Below are 20,498 nucleotides of genomic sequence, written 5' to 3'. Positions count from 1 at the left end.
GAGCCAATCTGCAGGTCATAAAGATGGACGTGAGTAAAATATTTAAATGGGTTAAATCCATCAAAGCCACCAGACCAGGCAGCATCCCATTCCATATCCTGAAGTTATGCTACACCCTGCTGTCATAGATGTACAATGACATCTTCAACTTGTCCCTGTCAACAACAACATTGCTGCCTTTGTGCCTGTGCCAAAGAAATCTGCTTTTTCCTGCCTGAATGACCATCGACCCATCACATTAACCTCTGTGGTGTCTGGAGAAACTGAACATGATCCACATTAATGGCAACATCCCTGTTACCCTGAATCCACTACAGTTTGCATGTCAGCATAACAGATCTGTGGATGATGCCATATTCCTCTCTCATCACACTGCTCTAGGACATCCGGAAAGGAAAAACATCTGTGTCAGGATGCTGTTCATTGACTAAAGCTTTCCCTTCAACATGATTGTGCTCTCCAGCCTACTGCTAAAGCTCAGAGACCTTGGACTTAAGCGTTCCATCTGTGGCTGTGTGTTTGACATCCAGACATATAGACTCCAGTCAGTGAGGACTGGCAAAAAACTCTTCCATTAAACTCTTATTAATTTTTGCTTTTTTATTTGTTTATCTTGTTATCATATTTATTTTATACATCAGTGCAACTGTGGCATAAGAAGTTTACTATGCTGTTGCACCGAGAATAAACAGGCAATGTAGCCTCTATTTAATTTGAAATAACAAACTTTTTTTTTTAAATATCTAATGATGTCTGTTGACTTTAATCCAGTTATTTTCTAGTTTATAAAAATAGAACAGGCACATTGTTAAGAAAAACCTGGTTGTTTGGTGGTGGCTCAGAGAATTGTGTTATCCCAAATTAAATTTGTTCAGTGTATGTAATCTTTGAGTACCATCTAAAGCAGCTTTGCAGTGCTGTGTATTGTCAAGGTGATGCCCTTCTGGACCAGTGACAAGGTACTTACAAGTAAATTCATTATCCTAACAGCAATGTGTGTCAGACTGCAAGCTGTGCCACCAGAGGTCTGCATGTTAAACCATTTTGCAACCAGAGTCACCTCCTGACGAGTTTAAAGTGTAACAGTGTGATAGCCATGGGATTGGATGTTTTAACTGGGCGTCATGTTGCCTATTTTGATGAGGCAGGTTTGCTCATAGCAAATCTGAATTTAACAGATTAACAAAAAGCCTGATAGTCTGAAAATTGTGTGTAATGCAAGGCATTTGTTTTCATTTTTACTGTACTTCTACAGTGAGCAGTATTTGAAACACCTGTTTCAAACTTTGAAAACTCTGATTCCCATTAATCGAAAAGTCTTTGACTTGTTTTAAGTGTCAATTAAGCCTGAAATAGATTCTTTTCCTAAATGGTTATTAAAGGAAATTTCATATTTATGCTTTTTGAAGTATATTACAAAATTATATTGTACCTCCACTTTCATGATTGTAATGCATATTCAATCACTAAAGTATAGTATCTCCTTTAGATATCGAAAAGGTTTCCGTGATTTTCAAATCCATTACCTGAGCAAGCAGGTAATTGTCAAACAGTAAGTGCAGTTTTAGGTTGTTTTTTTAACACGATATTCACTGTGCAAAAGAACATTTTCCCTGTCTCTGAGGAGAAACACCAAGATGGAGGTGAAAGGGATGAGGCCAAAATAGATGAGGTTGGTGGTAGTGTCACATAATATGAAAAGGTGGATCTTACCTCAAAAGATGAGACCATGTAGAATGGAGGAAAGTGACGATGTGTGCAGCTTGCACATTCTTCCACGTACATGTGTGCTTTTCTTTAGATGTAGGTTTCCTTCAACATGTCAAAAATGTGTTAAGTTTTGATTTGAGTTGTTTGATTGGTAAAGACAGGTGGCCCATCCAGAGGTGCTTCCTGCCTTGTTTGTGATCCTGTATGTGAGACTGGAGTCAAGATTTAGATGAAACAGTTTTGAGAATGTATGAATGGATGGAAAGTTTGTCCACTGTAGCCACAGAGATTGGAGGTGGACCATAAATAAACACATTGATTATTCACATTAAATCTCAATCAGGTCAAATGTGCATACATTGGCTTCTAAAGCTATCAAAAAACTACCCATGGAACTCAGGCTTCCTGTGCACAATAAAATTCGAATTCAAATGCTGTCGAAGGAGGTCCGTGACAATCTGAACTCCTCGAGTCTAATGAGGACTCTAAAGACCCTCTTCAGAAATCTCAGTATCCTTACCGTTTTTTTACCCATTCAGCTCTTGTTTTGATGTCTATATCTGATCCTTACTTTCTAATCCCTTAACAAATTTGGCTTTTGAGTATAAGTTTACTTTATCAGCAACGTTTTGGGATGCAGAGCCAAGCTGTTTGCACTTGTTTTTAAAGTTATCTCATGACTAATAATATTATAATTTATTAACAAATGATCAGATGTACTGTGTGTATATGTTTAAATATAGCCAGCTCTTGCCATTTTTGGATTATATCATACATCATACACATAACTGCAAAACCTCTTTAAAAGCTACTGTATGTAGTATAAGAAATTATATTGTACAAGTTTGGTACAGAAAAGATTCTGCATTATGAAATGATGATTTTGACTTTTAGATCACAACCTTTTCTGTATAGTAGAAGAGTAACAATTACTCAGAGTTTGGATACAGTAATTGCCAACCCTGAGAGTGACTTAGCAAGTCAAAGTCTAGTACGTAAAGTTCTAGTACAAACCGATAAGATGACAATATCTTTTTTAAATGTGAGTTTATGTAATACATGTCTGTTCATTTACAGTCAGTGTTGCAAAGAAATGCCAGATGCACACTACTTTTCCTAGTTATGACAGTTTATCAAACCCATTTTTTTTGATTAAATGTTAACAATGTGAGTTACATGAAGCCATACTTACTAATACAAGTGTCTCTATCTGGATAAAAAGTATTACTAGATTAACAGAATTAACTTTAAAACATGTAAATACTGTATATGGAAGCTGCATGAGTGTAAATCACTAAAATAAGTTTCAGGTCAAATCTGTGAAGTGCATATCATGCTGAATAAATTAATTTCTAAAGAAATTAGTTTTTACTTAATGAATAGATTTAGGATTGTAGTTTTAATTACCATGAAGAAACACAGTAGCAATTGCAACAGATTACAAAGGGAAAAATGGTCTTAAAGTACACAGTTGTTTCACTTTATATACATACTTAGGTGTCACCTTAGAGGCAAACTGAGAAATCATTTGTAAAAAATCTTTTTAAAGCAGTGGTCACCATGTTAGTTTTGTAGACATGGCAAGGACCAACAGAACTCCAGGTACTTCCAACTGTCCCATTCACATTACATTTTAAAAATAACCAACAATTAATTTTCCACAATATATTTTGAAGAATGCTTTTACAAGGATTGTGTGAATGTGGCAAAAGGAGGATGTAACAATTGTAACCAAGCCACCATTGGAAGGCAAGCTGAATATCAACTTTTTAAATCATTTCAAACCACCTGCTGTCATATCCATGATATTTTGTCAAGTTGACAACAAAGTAAGCAGTTGTACTGAAATAATCAAATATCACAGGCACTAATCAAATCAGAGAATGTGCATGCAGGAGATAAGGATTTGTTCTTCCGAATATTGGTGTCAAAGAGAAACCCATTAGGAAGAATAGTTGAGTTATATGCTTTGAATTTCTGTGTTTGGGCACAGTCTGCAAATAATAAACATTAAATGTTCTCTGTAGCTACAGTATGCTGTCAGGAACAAAAATTTTAAGAGACAAAGATAATACAGTTTATAATAACAAAATAATGATATATTGTTAATTCAGTATAACATGGATATCAAAATTCTACACATCTTCATCTCTCTCCTTGTGAAATTTCAGTTTTCATTAATGTAAAAGGTAAAATTAAGACTACCATGAGAACCCTTTTTTATACCGTAAATAAGATCTAGCAAACAATAATTTTTTCACTGAGAAATAATATTTTTAGAAAATCTGCTTAAAAGTCTTTCAGTGCCTTGGAGTCAAAATTAGTGGATAGCTGAGCGTATTTATCTGTTAGCTTCTTCCACTTTGTTTTTCGGTTTCTCGGTTAATATTGTCTGGTCCTAAGCACTCTGTGTAAATTGGCAGAAAATAGGTTCTGATGTAAATGTAATTAGCATCATTAACCAAATGAAAAGACCAGGACTCTGCATAATCAGGACCTCCCATACAGTGACAACTAAGCCAGGAGCTAGCAAGAGACCAATTGCAACTTCAAAGGAGCCATAAGAATGTATTCAAAGAGGACTGTTTGACTTATGTTAGGTAGATTGCCCAGAGGGGACCTTACTTATTCTACGTTAATTAATGTTGACTTATGTTTATTTTTTATTGTGTCTTCTATTTTTCTATTCATTTTGTAAAGCACTTTGAGCTACATTTTTTTGTATGAATATGTGATATATAAATAAATGTTGATTGATTGATTGATTGATGTATTGCAGTAGCTTCACATATTACAATCTTTTCTGTATTTTCTACCTGTTAGAGTTGTGTGATATACCAGCCAGATGATTTCCATTTCTCACAAAAAAGTGGTGTTTAAAACATCAATATTTTGTTATAACATCTACTATCCAACTAGAGAGCTGAATTTAAAGAAGAATTTCATCTTTCAGCATCATAACACTTTGATGCATGCAGGCAACTCAACCAAAGACCAGCATACATTTTTTCAGTACTGTACTATGCCAAGACTATAGCAAGTGGAGACTGAATCCTTTTGTTCTCACAAATGGACATCAGCTCAGCACTGTGATAAGTTTTCCCTAAAGGTCAACCCTCAAACGTCACAGATAGCAAAGTACAACTTGGGTGAATGTAAAAATCAATAACTTCTTGGCACACAACAGATATTCTTTGCATATATTTTCACTTTAAATATTAGCATATGTTTTCAATTGGAAAAAAAAACTTCTGAAAGTGTGCTGCCAAAAATTATTTTAGTATTTATTACCTAAATACAAAAAAAATTTCAATCAGTTGAACACATAAGTTAAATAAATAGATTATAAAAACCACAGTTACTCCAGTTAGCTAAAGAAACAAGTGTATGTGAACTTGACTGAAATTACATTGCAGTGTTTTTGCACACTTGTAATACAAAGTACACCCCCAATCAACAACTTGATTTGTGTGAATGTACGTACTGTATGTAAGTTCCAGTATAATTTCCGAATGGCTGGAGCGATTTTCATGAAAATTGGCACACATGTTTCTCATTGGTCGACTAAAAACGGATCATCTGCTGGCTTTCTGCTACTTGCAAGCTGCGTATTTTGCTTGTCGCTTGTCATTGTTTTAAGAGCTGGGAGCACATGATGCGTGTCTGCCAAAAGCAATCCAACAACTTCTAGGTTAGATGACTGTGGACTTGTTTTAAATGATGGCTCACTGCCTTGTCTCTCATGATGTTATAAAAACAATACTTTTGTTTTTATAACGGGGGGCTGAATACACGCTAAGGAGAAGCGGTCGGGTCATCTGCAGGCTTGTTGCTGCTTGTCTCGCTGCCCGATCTTTTCAAACCCTGTACAGCAGCTGTCCTTTTGCCACTTCGCTTCTCTGCCGCTCGCGTTATGGGGGGGTGGGGGATAGGGTGTTTGAATGCATGCAAGGAGAAGCAGTCATATCTACTGCAGGCGGGCTGCGTGTTTTGCTTGTTGCTTGTCATTGTTTTTGGAGCTGGGAGCAAGTCTCTCACGGGACTTCAAATTGTCTTCCAAGAAGATCACGTCTCGTCTCCCTAGTTTGCCTCCCCAAAATTTATTTTTTTTTGCAAACTGGAGATTGAGCTAGATTTCTGGACTGCTGTTTATGTAGTGATACAAAATAAAATTTAAAATGATCCATTTATAAGTTGTCTTTACCACCTGAGATGATGATGATGAATTAGAGTGTTTGTAATGTATTGTATACATACCTAATGTGTAACTACAGTATGGTACAGTACATTTTATATGTTCATATCACACACATCAAGTTTCTTGCAAGGGGCATGCTTTTCTGAATTCAAAATACATTTGTATTGTGTTATCAAAGCAAAGAAAATTGCAGCTTTTCCTTTGCTATATATGACCTATCAGTGCTGGCACAGTGTAAAGTCAAAAATTAATAAAGTAACAATAAGGAAATATACAAAATGTACTGTATCTTTGATTCTGTAAGAGTTCCCATAATGAGTAGCAAATTAAAGTATAAAAGATTTTAGGCAGTTGCCTTTGATATTGTGCAATGAGCACTAATTGCTAAGATTGTATCTATTATTTTTCAAAAGATCACTAGGGCTTTTGGATAATTTTCATTAATCATGTGTAGTGAAGAGCTAATTAAAAGTTGTCTTATTCCTCTTTTTATTTCTCATTTTGTGGGAGTGTTGAATGTTAATATGTTTTATTCCATTATTAAATCAGAATACTATGCACAATTATGATTATTTGCATTAATATTTTTATAGTATGCAGTGCTTGACTTGATTTCCAGTGACTACAAATCAATTATTACTAATTAGGCGTACTGTACGTGTTTAAAACTTTCAGAAAGCAAGAAAGGATTTCATACTGTGTACCTATTTTTTTAATCTTATTTAAAAAATGTGTACAGATATTAGTAAAATATGAATGTGTAAAACAGGCTGCATTAAAATCTAATGGCAGAAACAATTGATGAATTCTTGTTTTTCTTAAGTTGCTTGTTTAACAGAATGGTTTTAAAAACTGAGGAAAAAAAATGATTACTTCGCAATCTACCAAACAGATATTGGTATTAACTTTGAAGGTGATATAAATTATTCTGTTGTCATTGTTTTGTATATAAAGCATTTCAAAGAAGACTTAAAATGGTAAGTTTCAGATTATATTTAATTAGACTAGGGGGCTCTGCCCCCTGCTCGCTTCGCTCGCCCACCCATGGTTTACCAGATATACAATTTAAAGAGATTGTTATTTTAATGGGAATTGTTACATATGCGAGATTGTTATTTTCATGGAAATTGTCACATATGCATTATTTTCACTTTTACTTTAAAAACTTTTGTAAAAACAATACTTGTTCTTAATTTCCGGCCCTGGACATGGTTACATCGCAGAACGTATAATGCTGCTCGCGTTGTGAAGGGGGGACAGCTGAACGCACGCTAAGGAGATGCCGTTGAATCATCTGCTGTCTTTCTGCTGCTGGCAAGCTGCCTGTTCTGCTTGTCACATGAAAAATGTTATTGATCAGATCCTGCCAGGTTTTGAAAACGTTTTGTACATATCCACTAAGGATGAGTGTGATTTTTTTCAGTTTCAAATAGTATATAACATCAGTTACCCACTGACTTAGAATAGGAGAGTCCTTCTCCACTTTAAGCCCCTCTGGAAGTACCCCAAACACAACTGTTAGTGGATCAGGAGGGATTGTGACACCAAGGCTGTCTAAAAGGTATTTAAAGATTTTGTTCCAGAATGATGTTAATTTGGTGCACACCCAAAACATTGTTTCCCAGTAAGGCTGGAAGTTGATTGCAGTGCTTGCAAGTTGGATCTTGCCCTGGAAACATTTTGGACAATTTTAAATGAGAGAGCTGTGCTGACCAGCTGTTGATATCCTCTGTCACCTCATTTGTTTGTCCGTACAGCTTCAGAAAGTGTTGCTGCTGTGGAACACTTCCTGTACTGTCTCTTTTCCAGAAAAGGCAGGTACCTTTTCAACCTAATGACTTTAGATCAGTGGCATTTACTTGTCACATCATGAAGACCTTTGAGAGGCTCGTCCTGGACTATATCAGTGCTCTTGGGGTAGATCACCTGGACCCATTACAGTTTGCCTAGTGGACAAAGATTTTAGTGGGGGATGCAATTATCTATATGCTCCACTATGGTTTATTCTCAAAATCGCAAAAACACTTTGAAGGATTTGATTGAAATTTGGTGATGTTGCGGGGAAAAAGAAAATTTGCCAACCCATTTTTTTTCCCCACAATAATACTATGCTGAGTACACTATTACAAGGTGCCAAACACAGTGCTGATTGAAGCCCAAAAACACAGAGCAGCAGCTGCTCCATTGATTGTTTGAGGTGTGCCAGTATACACAAATAAAGGGAAGGTGTTTTAGAAAGGAAAAAGACAACATTCAAATTTGCCGAGCAGATGGAGTTGTGAAAGTGGAAGGAATGAGGAAAGTTCTGCTAAAAAATGTTGTTTTCATACACCATGCCTTTTTCAAGGTGTAGACTGGTTTTGACCAATTAAAGTGGAATCCCTTTTGATGTATAACATACCAATTCCAGAATACATAATATATTTAAAGGCTGGTGGAAATGGTTTATTTAATTGCCTGTCATTGTGTGAATACGGTATGGATGTATTAGGTTTGGACATTCAGCATTAAATTGCCCAATTTGTAGTGGGACAGCAGATGCAATACAATGTTTTCTTAGATCACAGAAATGATGACTATTCCGATGATGTTGTAATGTATCTGAATGATATACAAAATCATTCAACCTACTGAATCACTTGTGAATTGTTGCCTGCATCAGAAATTTTTACAAGTGTATTTGAAGTTCACAGAAATGGTGCATTATTTGTTTAAGTTTTTGGTACAGTAAATGTGCTAATTGATCAGCCAGTTAAAAGATTGCTGCTTCAAAAGAGTTTTATGCGGAAGTCATTTTGATGTTTATGAGCCTATTACTACTATTGATCATGCTCATACTCAGAACTGCTTACACCAAACATCACAATCAAGTACATTTCTTTTCTTATGCAACTGTGTTATCTCAAAACTATACTGATAAAACTGGAAAAGCTAAGGGCCCTACTACATATACAGACAAATATCAAACAAAATCAATTTAAAAAATCTGTGGCTAAATATGCACAAAAAATGTTTCTTGAGAGAAACAACATTGTGGTTGCTATGTACATACAAAAATCCTAAAGTGAACAGTCTTGTAGTTATTAAATATGCAGAAATAATCCTAATGTTAAGAAACTTACAGTTACTAGATATACACAAAAAAATATCCTGAAGTGAACAGACTTGTGGTTGTTAAAATATATGCATAAACATGTAGAAATCACAGGGCTGCTGTTACTAAATATACCTCAAAATATATTGAAATGAACAGAAACTTCTGTTTCAAATATTTTAATTATGGATTTAATTATAATTCACACATTGATTTTTAATCTAATAAGGAAATTCTTATAGGGTCCATGAATTTTAAATGTCCAGGTTGTTTTGCATTGAAATGAACTGATAAACCACGTGGAATGTAAAAATCTAATTATAACCTTTTGAAGGTTATAAAAAGTTTACTTTTGGTTTACACCCAAATTCAGAACAGTTTCTCATTGCTAAAAGAAAATATAATATCGACATCATTTGATGCAAAAAGAACAATCAAAGCAGTTTTATGCCAAATTTTAAAGTACAGGTGTTTTATTTTGGTAGGACAGGCGTATCACCATTGTCTTAGGAAATCTTCTGAGCGAGGGTGGGTAGTACAGCTAGTCACTCATAATGATAAAATATTTATAACTAGTATTTTTATTAGACAGTTCATTAAAAAAATCTTACCCCTGTTTACTAGTAAAGATGGTGAAGTGTATCTTAAGCCTATCATAAAGTAAATCTGACACTTAGTTATTTTATCTTTTTAAAACCCACAGGTAAATAGTCTTCTGTTTTACTTAATATTTCTGATGTACTATATGAGAGGGAAGAAGCTGTGTAATTAAAGAAGAAGAAACAAAGACAAAGATTGGCATCAATATGAAAACTGATTGCTATGGTGAAAGCCCAAACAAAATTTCATTTACATCAAGAATTGAATATTGCTTTGAGCTGTCAATTATTTAAAGTCAGAATGCCAGCTCATTGTAAACGTGTGTTAATTTCAAGACAATAAATTGAGCCTATGGACTCAAGCTGAGAACATTTCTGGTTTAACCTGTTGTTTTGCTGTCACTGAAAAATAAATGTAAACCAGCAGAAACTTTTTTTAGTTGTAGTGGACGATGCTCCTGATACTGGAAGGAAGAATAGAAACATGTGCTTGATATGAGGGTGGTGGCATGTGGATTAAAATGGTGTGATGTTTTTATTCACCAATAAGGTGTCAGTAAATTATAAAGTACATTTACTCACCTACGTCACTGGATTGGAGTCTCCTCTTGTAAGATTTTTAAGCTCATATTTATTAACTGTATTTAATGTTTTCTTTTTCAACAATACAATTAATTATGCTTTAGTAGTCCATCATAGAAACAAATATTGCAGTTGGTCAACGGTTTTCTTTTTTTACCTTATGCAACACTGCAAAACATTACTATTTTAAATATGTCCCATTTGTGATCCTCAATATTTCTGATTAAACATAAATGAGTAATAATTAGACTAGAATTATAGTTAAAAAAATAATAGCATGTGAGGTTTTTCAAAGGCATTACAATAAGAATGACCTTTGCAGTCTGTTGTGATACTAGGGTCGGTCGTCTTGAACAGACAGTTAATGATGTTTTGATAATATACATGTTGTACAGTTTGGTGTCTTCATAATTAACACATTCTCCACCTACATGTTTTATTATGTCACAGAAAAATACAATTTTTTATTTTTCTCTCTTTTTTTTGTGTCCTTCCTTTTTTCTTATAACTTTTGATTTTAAGTGGTTGAATAAGGAAAGTGGCATACACAGGGTATGGATAGAAGGTGAAGACGTATTGGATGATAAAGTTTGAATATGTAGATATATATTTGTATATATGTATGTGTCTGTATGTATATGTATATCTTTAAGTACTAGATATCAAAAATGATACATATTTGATAAACATATGCTTATCCAATGTATCTGAAATATATATATATATATAACCTTCTTTTCTCTTCTTATTTAATGCCATTTCGAACAATAAAGCAGTTACTGTCTGATTCTCAACATTTTTATTATTGTTGCTATTAGAAAACATTTCTTTTGGTAAATCATACAATGTACTTTTATTTGTTAATGATATTTTTCTGAATCTTCTGTAATCATCGGAATTAATGTCTGACTTTTGTTTTTTGTGCTAAAAGGCAGAGACTGGTGGCAATAATAATGAAAGCATACGATTGACAGACATCACTGCTTCTTCCCTTGTCTTGACTGCCATTCTCTAAGATAGTTACTGATACTGCATGAATATAATTCAAACTGCTTGGCAGGTTACAGAAATTGATTTCAACAGACATGGAGAACTGTGACTAATCTAATATAGACTTGTTTGCTGAGAAGAAAAAAAGGTGTTTTGATATTTCCCATTCTAGCTTAGTATAGCCATCTTATAAGCATGGAAGCAAAATCACATATTTTGCATGTGCATAGCTCTTAACCCTTAAGCCCCCTACCTCATAATGAAATAGTGTCTGTGATGCATTTAGTAAAACAGGCAAATAGTATTTTTTTGACAATGTATAGTATAACTGGCTCTAAAAGGCATTTACATGTGCTGCAGTTTTATAGAACGGCACATGTAGCTACCAGCAACGTTTTTCTGGCTGTTTGCATTTTGTGCATTGCAATGGCAGAGGCTTTTCAAAAGCATGATTGAAGGATTTCTTTGAATGAGCAGGACTGTCTTTTCAGTGTACATTTGTGTAGGTGTTTTGCCTTGGATGCTGCTGCAAGCTACAGAGACATTCTTTTTGAATCCACAGACGAGAGATTGAAAAAGTGAGGCTAGCTGCTTAATAGCTCCCAGAAGCAGGTTTCTTATTCTGCATTGAGGAAGAATGTAAAAAATTCTTTTCTGTTGCTTGTGATGTCAGAGTAGCATCTTGACCTTGTGCTTTAGTTCAACCCCATTGTCAAGCTAAATCATCGCTTTTTTGATAAATATAACTAAATATACAAGCAAAATATATATGATTTTCATGTTAAGGTAGCATAAAAATTTAAAATACTGTTATTGGCAAGAGTAGACAGTAGCTAAGAATGGAGCATGATGGCTCATTCGGTTAGTCTCTTCACTATTCATTATTGATTGATGAATGTTTATACATCCTCTATAGTCCAGTGTTACAAAGTCTTTTTTATTTAAATTATCTTGGACCATCCAGCTATAACTTATTCACAGCATGGCCATACTACATTTACACGTGTTTTTTTTTTTTTTTTACATTTTCTAGTTAAACATATTTCATTAAAGGCTATTTGACTAATTAGTGCATGGTACAAAATGCATAAAGCGTTAAAAAAAAAAAAAATCTTTTTGATAACTGGGAAACATGCAAATATAATTTATTTTACAAATTCTACCTTGAATAATATAAGCATAATGTAATAATAGTATTTTTATTTTTAATAAACTTTTTTTTTTTTATTTTATTTCAGGGAGGTTTAAGAAACACCAAGCATGAATGTACTCTATCATCCCAAGAGTATGTGCATGAGTTACGTTCTGGAATCACTGATGAAAAGCTCCTTAACTGCCTTGAATCTCTGAGAGTCTCTTTAACCAGTAACCCCGTAAGGTAAGCCAGACAGCACTGTGGTTTCTTACACATTTAAACTTCATCCATTAGCAGCTGTTGTTAGTCTGTTGAAATAACAATTGAGCAAGTCTCTTTTAATCCCATTGTTACAAACTGTGTTAGCATACTGCCAGGGTCACACTTGTGCTAGCTGAAAGAGGTAGGCTAAGAGCTTTTTTTTCTTTGACACCATTTTTCTGTAGCATAACTCATATTTCAGTTAGCTCTGAATTACCTGCTAATATATAATCATTTTTAAGTAAGATGGAATTTTTAAACATAATTGATTTTTTTTTCTTTAGTTTCCCTAATTGGTTCTTTTCTGGTAAGATTAATTATGTATGAGGACAGAAGGGTTAATGCAAGGAGCACAAAAAAAAAAAATAAAAAAAAAAATTCTAAACTCATACAATGAACACTCATTTTTTACTTATTGGTGGTCATAGTTTCCTTTATATATGTCCATTATGTAACCTGGAAATATGTCACAAGCCAATAAGGACTTTGCATTAACAGAGAGAGAGTGAGATTTCCAGATCATGTAATTGGAAAATTTTGAATGTATATCACATCTGGCAAGGCCACATGAGTGATTAGGTAGAACTGTGTAACTGGTAATAAAGTCCTTCTGTCCTATATTGTGTTTAAACAATACAAATTAAAAAGCTGTTTATATTATGAGTATGAACCTTGTTGAGACTAGGGTTACAGGCAAGCTCAGGACAGTTGGGCCATAAAATGTCCTGGAAGAAAATGTAATGGCAACACTTGTGACCATGCAAATCAGCCCCATCCAAAACACCATTTAAATAGTATGTTTTCTTAGTTTAATTGATAGCAGTAGTCTGTGTGCACTATATTTGGATTCCCTACTACTTATTAAAATGAAGGTTGACATGAAAGTTGACCCCACCCCTCCTTAAACGGTGGCAGGGACACTTAGGGCTGATTGAGGTTTTCTTAGGATGGTTCAAACTCCAGATGCTATGTATGAAAAATATCAAGAGCGGTTCCTTCAAGCTTATAGAGCCATTGAACTTGGAACCAGAAGGTGAGTGGATACAAGCATACAGCAGCAGGAAGAAAAAGTGGCTAGCAAAAAGAAGAAAACAATACAGTATGTGATAAAGGAGGTTTTGAGTGATTTATTACCTCTCATCCAACCTCTAGGCACCCAACCGATTGACCCAAGTATAGTATGTATAGCATGTATACTACTATAGCATGTACAGTAGGGCAGGCTGGGTTTTGTTTATGTTTATTTACTTGATACTTTCATAATTCCTTCTGTTTATTCTCTTCACTTTTTTATTATTTTGTTAATAAAACATCCATGTTTGATCTTTTGTCCCTTTAGAATTTATTATTTGTTCAGGAAAGGTTCTACAGTGTGGAAAGTACTATGCCTGCTGCATTTAAATATATCACTCCCTCTAGAAGGGACAGACACCTAAGTATTTTATGGGTCTACCTGCCAAGGGAAGGAGATTTCTGCCCTGTTCATCATGAGGACCATTTTGGCAGGAGTAACCTGAGTGGCATTCTGGCACTTCTCTGGTTCCTCTGTCCTTTAAATTAAATGTGTGTGGTGTCCCAACTGCTATTTTAGGGCATAGAATACTCATGAATTCCTGTGCTTTTACTATAATAGGCAGTTTAAATATATATAGCTCAGATCCTAATGATCCTGCATCAGTATTTTGCATTTTGACTATTGATTTATATACAGTATATTGACATATGATTGCAGAGTCCTATTTTCTGGAGTGCCAGTGCCTCACAACTGAAGGCAAGACAATGTACTTACTTTATTGAACAAAATAATAGGTTTCAGTTGTGCTAACGCAAAGACAAAGGTTTCTGTAATAACATTAGTAATGTAGTTGTACCTTGAATAAAAAAAATTCTTTGAGAAACAGATATTTCTGCATGATTCCAAACTATATCTAAACTATATTTAAACTATATATAAAATTTACCTTATTTTTAGATTTTAAAAATATTTTCTAAATTCTTTAGAAATTATTTTTTATGCTAATTTCTATTTCTATAGCCAAAGCTTTTAATATGTTATCTGACTGTTTGTTTTTTAATACAATCTTGAGATTTAATTTGGTCCCAGCAGCCACTTGAGGTGATGGTAGACATCCTAAATTATTAACAGTTTCCCTATTAGAAAGATGTTTCTTAATGTGAATCAATGGATCTTGTATGTCTGCTGGTAGACAGATATACTTTTGAGAGGCCTTCAACACTGAAAGTCAGGGCTTTTGAAATCCCTGTGGGCCAGTTACTTAAACTGTTATGTAGGAGACATTATATGCACATCTTTGATACTTGAAGACAAATAGACTTCATTGTGGTTGCAATGACTGGATAATGCACATAATGGGAGGCTAGTCTTCCACCTCAAGCTATAACTATGTTTCACCATGATATTCCCACTGGACCGTAGAATGACTTTATACTGAAGCTGTCTGCATTTGAAAAAAGCATATGTCATTGGTGGTTATAAATCTTTTAACATACTGTACATTAATGTTAAGCAGTTTTTGGTTTTCGTAACTTTTAAAATGATAAAGAGTCTTTTTAAGTTAAGGAAGTCTTTCTGACATATAAAAAGTCAAATATTGCAGGGAAAAGTTTTTCAGAATGTAACATGTACCTTAAAACAGAAGCATTTTGCCACAGAGCACTTTTTTTCACTATGCTACTAAAAGATGCAGATATGTTTTATAGTAAATGTTTCTTTCCTTTATCAGATACTAGCAGACTTGGTGCACTTCGCTGCACGTTTAACCGGCTAGTTTTGGCAGCAAATTGTGGTTTTTCAAATCTAGACGTCCTGTCTTTTTCAGATTCTTTTAACCGCCTGGTTTCGGCAGCCAATCGTCCTTTTCCCAATCTAGAAATCCTGTCTTCTTTAGATTTGTTTAACTGCCTGATTTTGGCAGTGAATCGTTTTTTTTCTAACGTAGAAGTTGTTTCTTGTTGAGATTCATTTAATCGCCTGGTTTTGGCAGCCAAGCACTTTTTTCCAACCTACTGTAGAAGACCTCTCTTGAGATCCGTTTAATGGCCTCGTTGATTGCATGTATTCCAAGGTAGTTTCAATACCATTTCTTGCACGAAGTCTTCTCCCCTTTTATGAGTGACTGTGTAAGTACCGCGTGTACTAAACAGTAAATTAGTAAAGGAGAAAGGACTAAACACTAAGGAAAAAGAACGGCAAGACCGCGTCAGCTGTGGCGCTCAGCTCGGAGCGAAATTAAGTGAATGAAATGATGTGAATGGGAGGGGAGATGATCATGTGACTCCCCCACCTGCCTTAACTCTCAATCCCTCCAAAAACACACAAACACAGTCTCTCGGATCCCAACTCTCCTTTATATATATATATAGATAGCAGGTATTATAAATGTTAATCTACATGTGTATGATTATGCACATAAATTATATTTTCTTACTTTCTATACAGTATGTTGATTTTTAACTTGATGTATCAAATTGTAACCTGAAATTATCAGTACTGACTATTGAAAAACTGTGTTTCGTCTAATAATGTAGCATATTACACCATTTCGATAAAATTAATAATCTTAAGAATGCTATCCGTGTACTGTATAGAAAGCTATGAATGTAGACAGATGTAATTGTTATAAGCTACTTAATCCAATTTCCCTTTCTTACAAATTAGATCAGTAGAATTCCTACAGAGACGTGTTACAAAAGAGTGATTGTATACACAAATACAGGATTAAGACTTGATGCATACATACGCACCAATGGAAGGGCATTTAAAACAAGTCACATCTGGCCTACTCTCCATCTAGACAATGAGACTCCTCTCAGCCTAATCTAGTCCTTAGGGCCAGGTAGAATTACTTACAAAATCACAAGGTTTTGTAAACATTAAAGATTTCCTTTTTATCAAGGGAATGCAAAAATCCTCTTCAGAGTAGCATTCCTTTTTAGAATAGCATGCAAATGTTATTTTAATTTTAAATTTCCCCCTGAAATGCAGATGGATTTAAATGCCAAAACAGCAACATCATAAGGCATAGAATGCTATATCTAAAGGGCAAAGAGGGCAGTCATTTAGTGCAAATTCTTTAGACAAAATTGAGATTTCTTTGATTTCTAACCAAATGCATTAAACAATTCTAATAGTATAATATTTTTTTGTTTATAAACTTTAAATTCAATTACAAAACATTTATGAAGAAAACCAAAAAATGTAAATACACTGTATAGACTATGTATTATGTCAGTATTAGTGAGAAGAGGCAGATTAAAAGGAAAAACTCTAAATGCATTAAATATAATGTGTGTATGTATACACTTTTGTTTTTTTTATTTTTTATGAACAATGTAAACTTCATATGAAAATAGTAATGGTCTGAGAAGCTATTTTATTAATAAAAGAGGTACAGTACTTTAAACTGATCAGGGAATAAATACAAAATGTTTTGTGATTTTTCTCAGTGAATTTCAAGCCATGACAGAACACCGACTTGCATCCAATTGCTTGATAAAAACTAATTCTATTCATTTATAATTTCAGATAAAAAAACAGTTTGTTTTGTATTTGTAGTGCTTTGAAACCTTCTACAGGTGTTTCCTTTGCTTTTTAATTTTTACGAAATATTTAAAATAAAAGCTTGAATTGATTTATGTATGGATCATTTAATGTCTGAACAAAGCTGGTGGATGTAATGTCACAACTGGTGATTCCCAAAATCCTTGTATAAACTCACCAAATAGATGGAATACACTATTCAAGTACATGTTTGAATTCAAATAAACTTATTTGGCTTAATTGTTACTCCATATTTTGCTCCAATATAAGTGAGTTTTACAAGTTTGAAAGCTTAGGCATTAAACCACAAAATATGTGTGGTATCACGGGCATTTCAAGTTTTATTTATGCATTTATTTATTTTTGTTAATTCACTGTACTTTCCCTTTCAAATCAGCACAGTGAACAACAAACAAGCTGCAGGTTTATGTCCAGCTACTGCTTTTAAAGCCACCATTTTTCATTCATTACCTGGTTAATTACTATTTGTGGTGCCTTACTGATTCATCTTAAGTGATGACATTAAAATATGTAACTTTTAGGATTAGACCTTGCTGTAAGAGTTCATTTTGACAAAAGAGTGCAAAGACATTTCCCTGCTATTCACATGTTTTGCTTAAAACTGAAAAAGAATTGAGATGAGAGGGATTTCAAGGAGGCAGACATTGACAAACCGAGCTAAAAGAGATTCAATACTTCAAGCAAGCTCAATGTTTTGCACTAGCACTTAACACACATACTGTGTTAGAAATGCTCTTCCTCTACATTTCAAAGAACAGCACAAATGTCATTGATTCCTCAGGTGCCTGGAATGATGCAGGAATAGGAAAAGGCCATGACCTGTTGTGCCAGTGCCTTGGCTTGACAGATTGCACAATAAAAGATGCTGTCTAAACCGTGTAGGAATGAGTGCTAATATTTTCAAAACACAAAAGTAGCAGTGGTCTAGGAAATGTACAGTAGAAACTAAATTGGTCATATCACCAGTTAATGTATAGCACCATTGCAGTTAACTATTATTTTGAATGGTAGACAGCACAGTCATAAGGCCTACAGGTACTTTTGTTACCAATTATAAATTTTAGCTTTTCAGACTTTATTAAATTATTGCAGAAGAAAACATTTCATTACTGTTTATGTTTGCTGAGTTCCTTTTAGAGTGCTTTGCTTCTACCTCTTAGATATTTGCTTTTGAAGGTGACAGCTTTTATTCTTGCCTTCATTTCACTGCTTGTGGGAGAGATATAGAATACTCTGTGCTGTATAGCATGGATTCCAGGCACATTTCATCTTAGAAAAGTAGTCGTGAGTGACCTAATAATTTTATTCTAATTCTGTCAAAAATTCAGAGCTACCTGCTGCTATGCAAGAACTTTATATGTAAATGTGTAATATGTTATTTATTTTACCATATGTTGAATATTGCTTTATTTAGGATTGATTCCTTTTGTGCATCCATTGCTGCCACAATTGGCTTCCATGCACATTGAAATAAAATTAATTCTAAAGTAAGTGGGTTAATATATTTTTTCGCATGCCTATTTCAGTGTATAGATCATTTAATCAGAATCAGATTGATGAAGCAGTTTTCAGTTTTGATGCACAACATTTACTTGACTATTTATTTACTTAATTTATGTGAGCATGTGTGGATTATTCAAAGAAATAAAATGATGTAGCTAGTGGACTAGATTACTGTTTTTGATTAATCTATTATTTAAATGGATGGTTAAGGGGAAATGGCAAATTTATTGCAAAAATAGTCATCAGTTTATCAGGATTCTCGCATATTATTCATCATATCACTTAATATAATAAAATGTAACATGCACACTGATGAGCTCTGATTGGCTTTTTTTAAGTAGCAATCTTATCATGTCTCATCAGTTCTGAAGTTACGAGGGGGAGTCAAGTTAAAGTTAGAAAATGGGATTTATTAGAAAATGGAACGAACCTTAACAAAACTGATAATGTCATTTCTCAATGTCGTCTCCACCCTTCACAATGCACTTGTGTCACCTACCTGGAAGTGCCTGGATTCCAGCAGAATAAAAGGTTTTGTCTTGTCCTCGTAACCACTCATGTGTCGTTTTCTTCACATCATCATTGGTCTTGAATTGATGACCACCCAGATGTTTTTTTTTTCACGGTCTAAGAAGATGGAAATCACACGGTGCCAAATCTGGCGAATAAGGAGGATGTGGCAATACCTCAAAATTCAGGTTCTCCAGACAAGCCTTGGTGTTCTTAGCAGTGTGTGGACGGGCATTGTCTTGCATCAAAAGGACACCTTGAGACAGCAGTCTCCGCCACTTGGATCGAATAGCTGGCTTCACATTGGTTTCCAGCAAGTCACAGTAACTTGTAGTACTGACTGTAGTACTCCTCAGTATGTAGTGTTCCATAATAACTCGGGTGCATGAGTGGTTGCGAGGCCAAGACAAAACCTTTATTCTGCTGGGATCCAGACACTTTCAGGCTGGAGGTGCATTGAGAAGGGTGAAGACGACATTGAGAAATGACATTATCAGTTTTGTTAAGGTTCGTTCCATTTTCTAACTTTAGTGTGACTCCCCCTCGTATATTAGCTAGACAAATAAGACTTGATAGAGTAACAACAATGGCAGGAATATATTGCTTGAATGCAAAACTCGCACGACACCAATAGGTGGGGCTAACTCTTCCTTTCACATTTGTTACTGTGCGGTAGTGCTACGTCAGTTCTCTCTCACCCACATCTCCCACAATTGATAAGCTATAAATTGCTTACATAATGAAAGTTAATGAAGCTTAATTCTGAAACTAATAATGATTATCTGTATAAATAATGTGTAATATAAAAAAGTATTAAGGTTAAGAAGAAGAGCAAAACAATATTTACCTCTTAGACAATACACTTCAGTCCATTTAACTTCTCCTGTCAACTAGTAAGAAATTAAGGACAGCATTCATTCAAAACTCATTTTGAAAAAGGCTCAGTTAAATCACTTATACTTTCCTCTAAATTTATGACTTAATATTTCTGTCATTATTTACAGTAATATTGACTATGTGCTTACTTTCATTTTCTGTCTTCTGTGTATTCTTTAGCTAGCACATTGCTAATAAGTGATGAAAACACATTTTTGATTGCTCTAGAATTTCAATCATGCAACAGCCTTTCTTTGGTTTTCAGATTTATTTTTGTTATTGATTCTCCTTCCAGAAACAAAAAAGCCTCGAGACTTATTTTGAATATGTTGGCTCTAAAGTTCCTGTTACCCATTTCTTTATATTGAATTTTCCAGCTTTCAATTGCTGGAATTGAACTCTTGTTTATTGAGTTTGCTAGCTTTATGCGCCCAGTACTGATTTCTCATTGAATCTGT

At 34.3% G+C, this 20,498-nt stretch overlaps 1 protein-coding gene across 8 annotated transcripts in view; it reads left to right on the top strand.

The window, feature by feature from the left end:
- diaph2 (diaphanous-related formin 2) overlaps positions 1-20,498 on the top strand; it is a 1,278,655-nt gene that overhangs the window by 307,415 nt on the left and 950,742 nt on the right. For all 8 annotated transcript variants that reach the window (XM_039766010.1, XM_039766009.1, XM_039766012.1 and 5 more), the window contains one exon: positions 12,412-12,551. In XM_039766010.1, the coding sequence (XP_039621944.1) occupies positions 12,412-12,551 (140 nt within the window). The remainder of the gene's footprint in view (positions 1-12,411; positions 12,552-20,498) is intronic.

This window comes from Polypterus senegalus, chromosome 10, assembly GCF_016835505.1.
Source record: "Polypterus senegalus isolate Bchr_013 chromosome 10, ASM1683550v1, whole genome shotgun sequence".
NCBI classification, from domain to species: domain Eukaryota; kingdom Metazoa; phylum Chordata; class Cladistia; order Polypteriformes; family Polypteridae; genus Polypterus; species Polypterus senegalus.
Note: the sequence above shows the minus strand (reverse complement) of the source record. Positions and strands in the feature narration are given on the sequence as shown.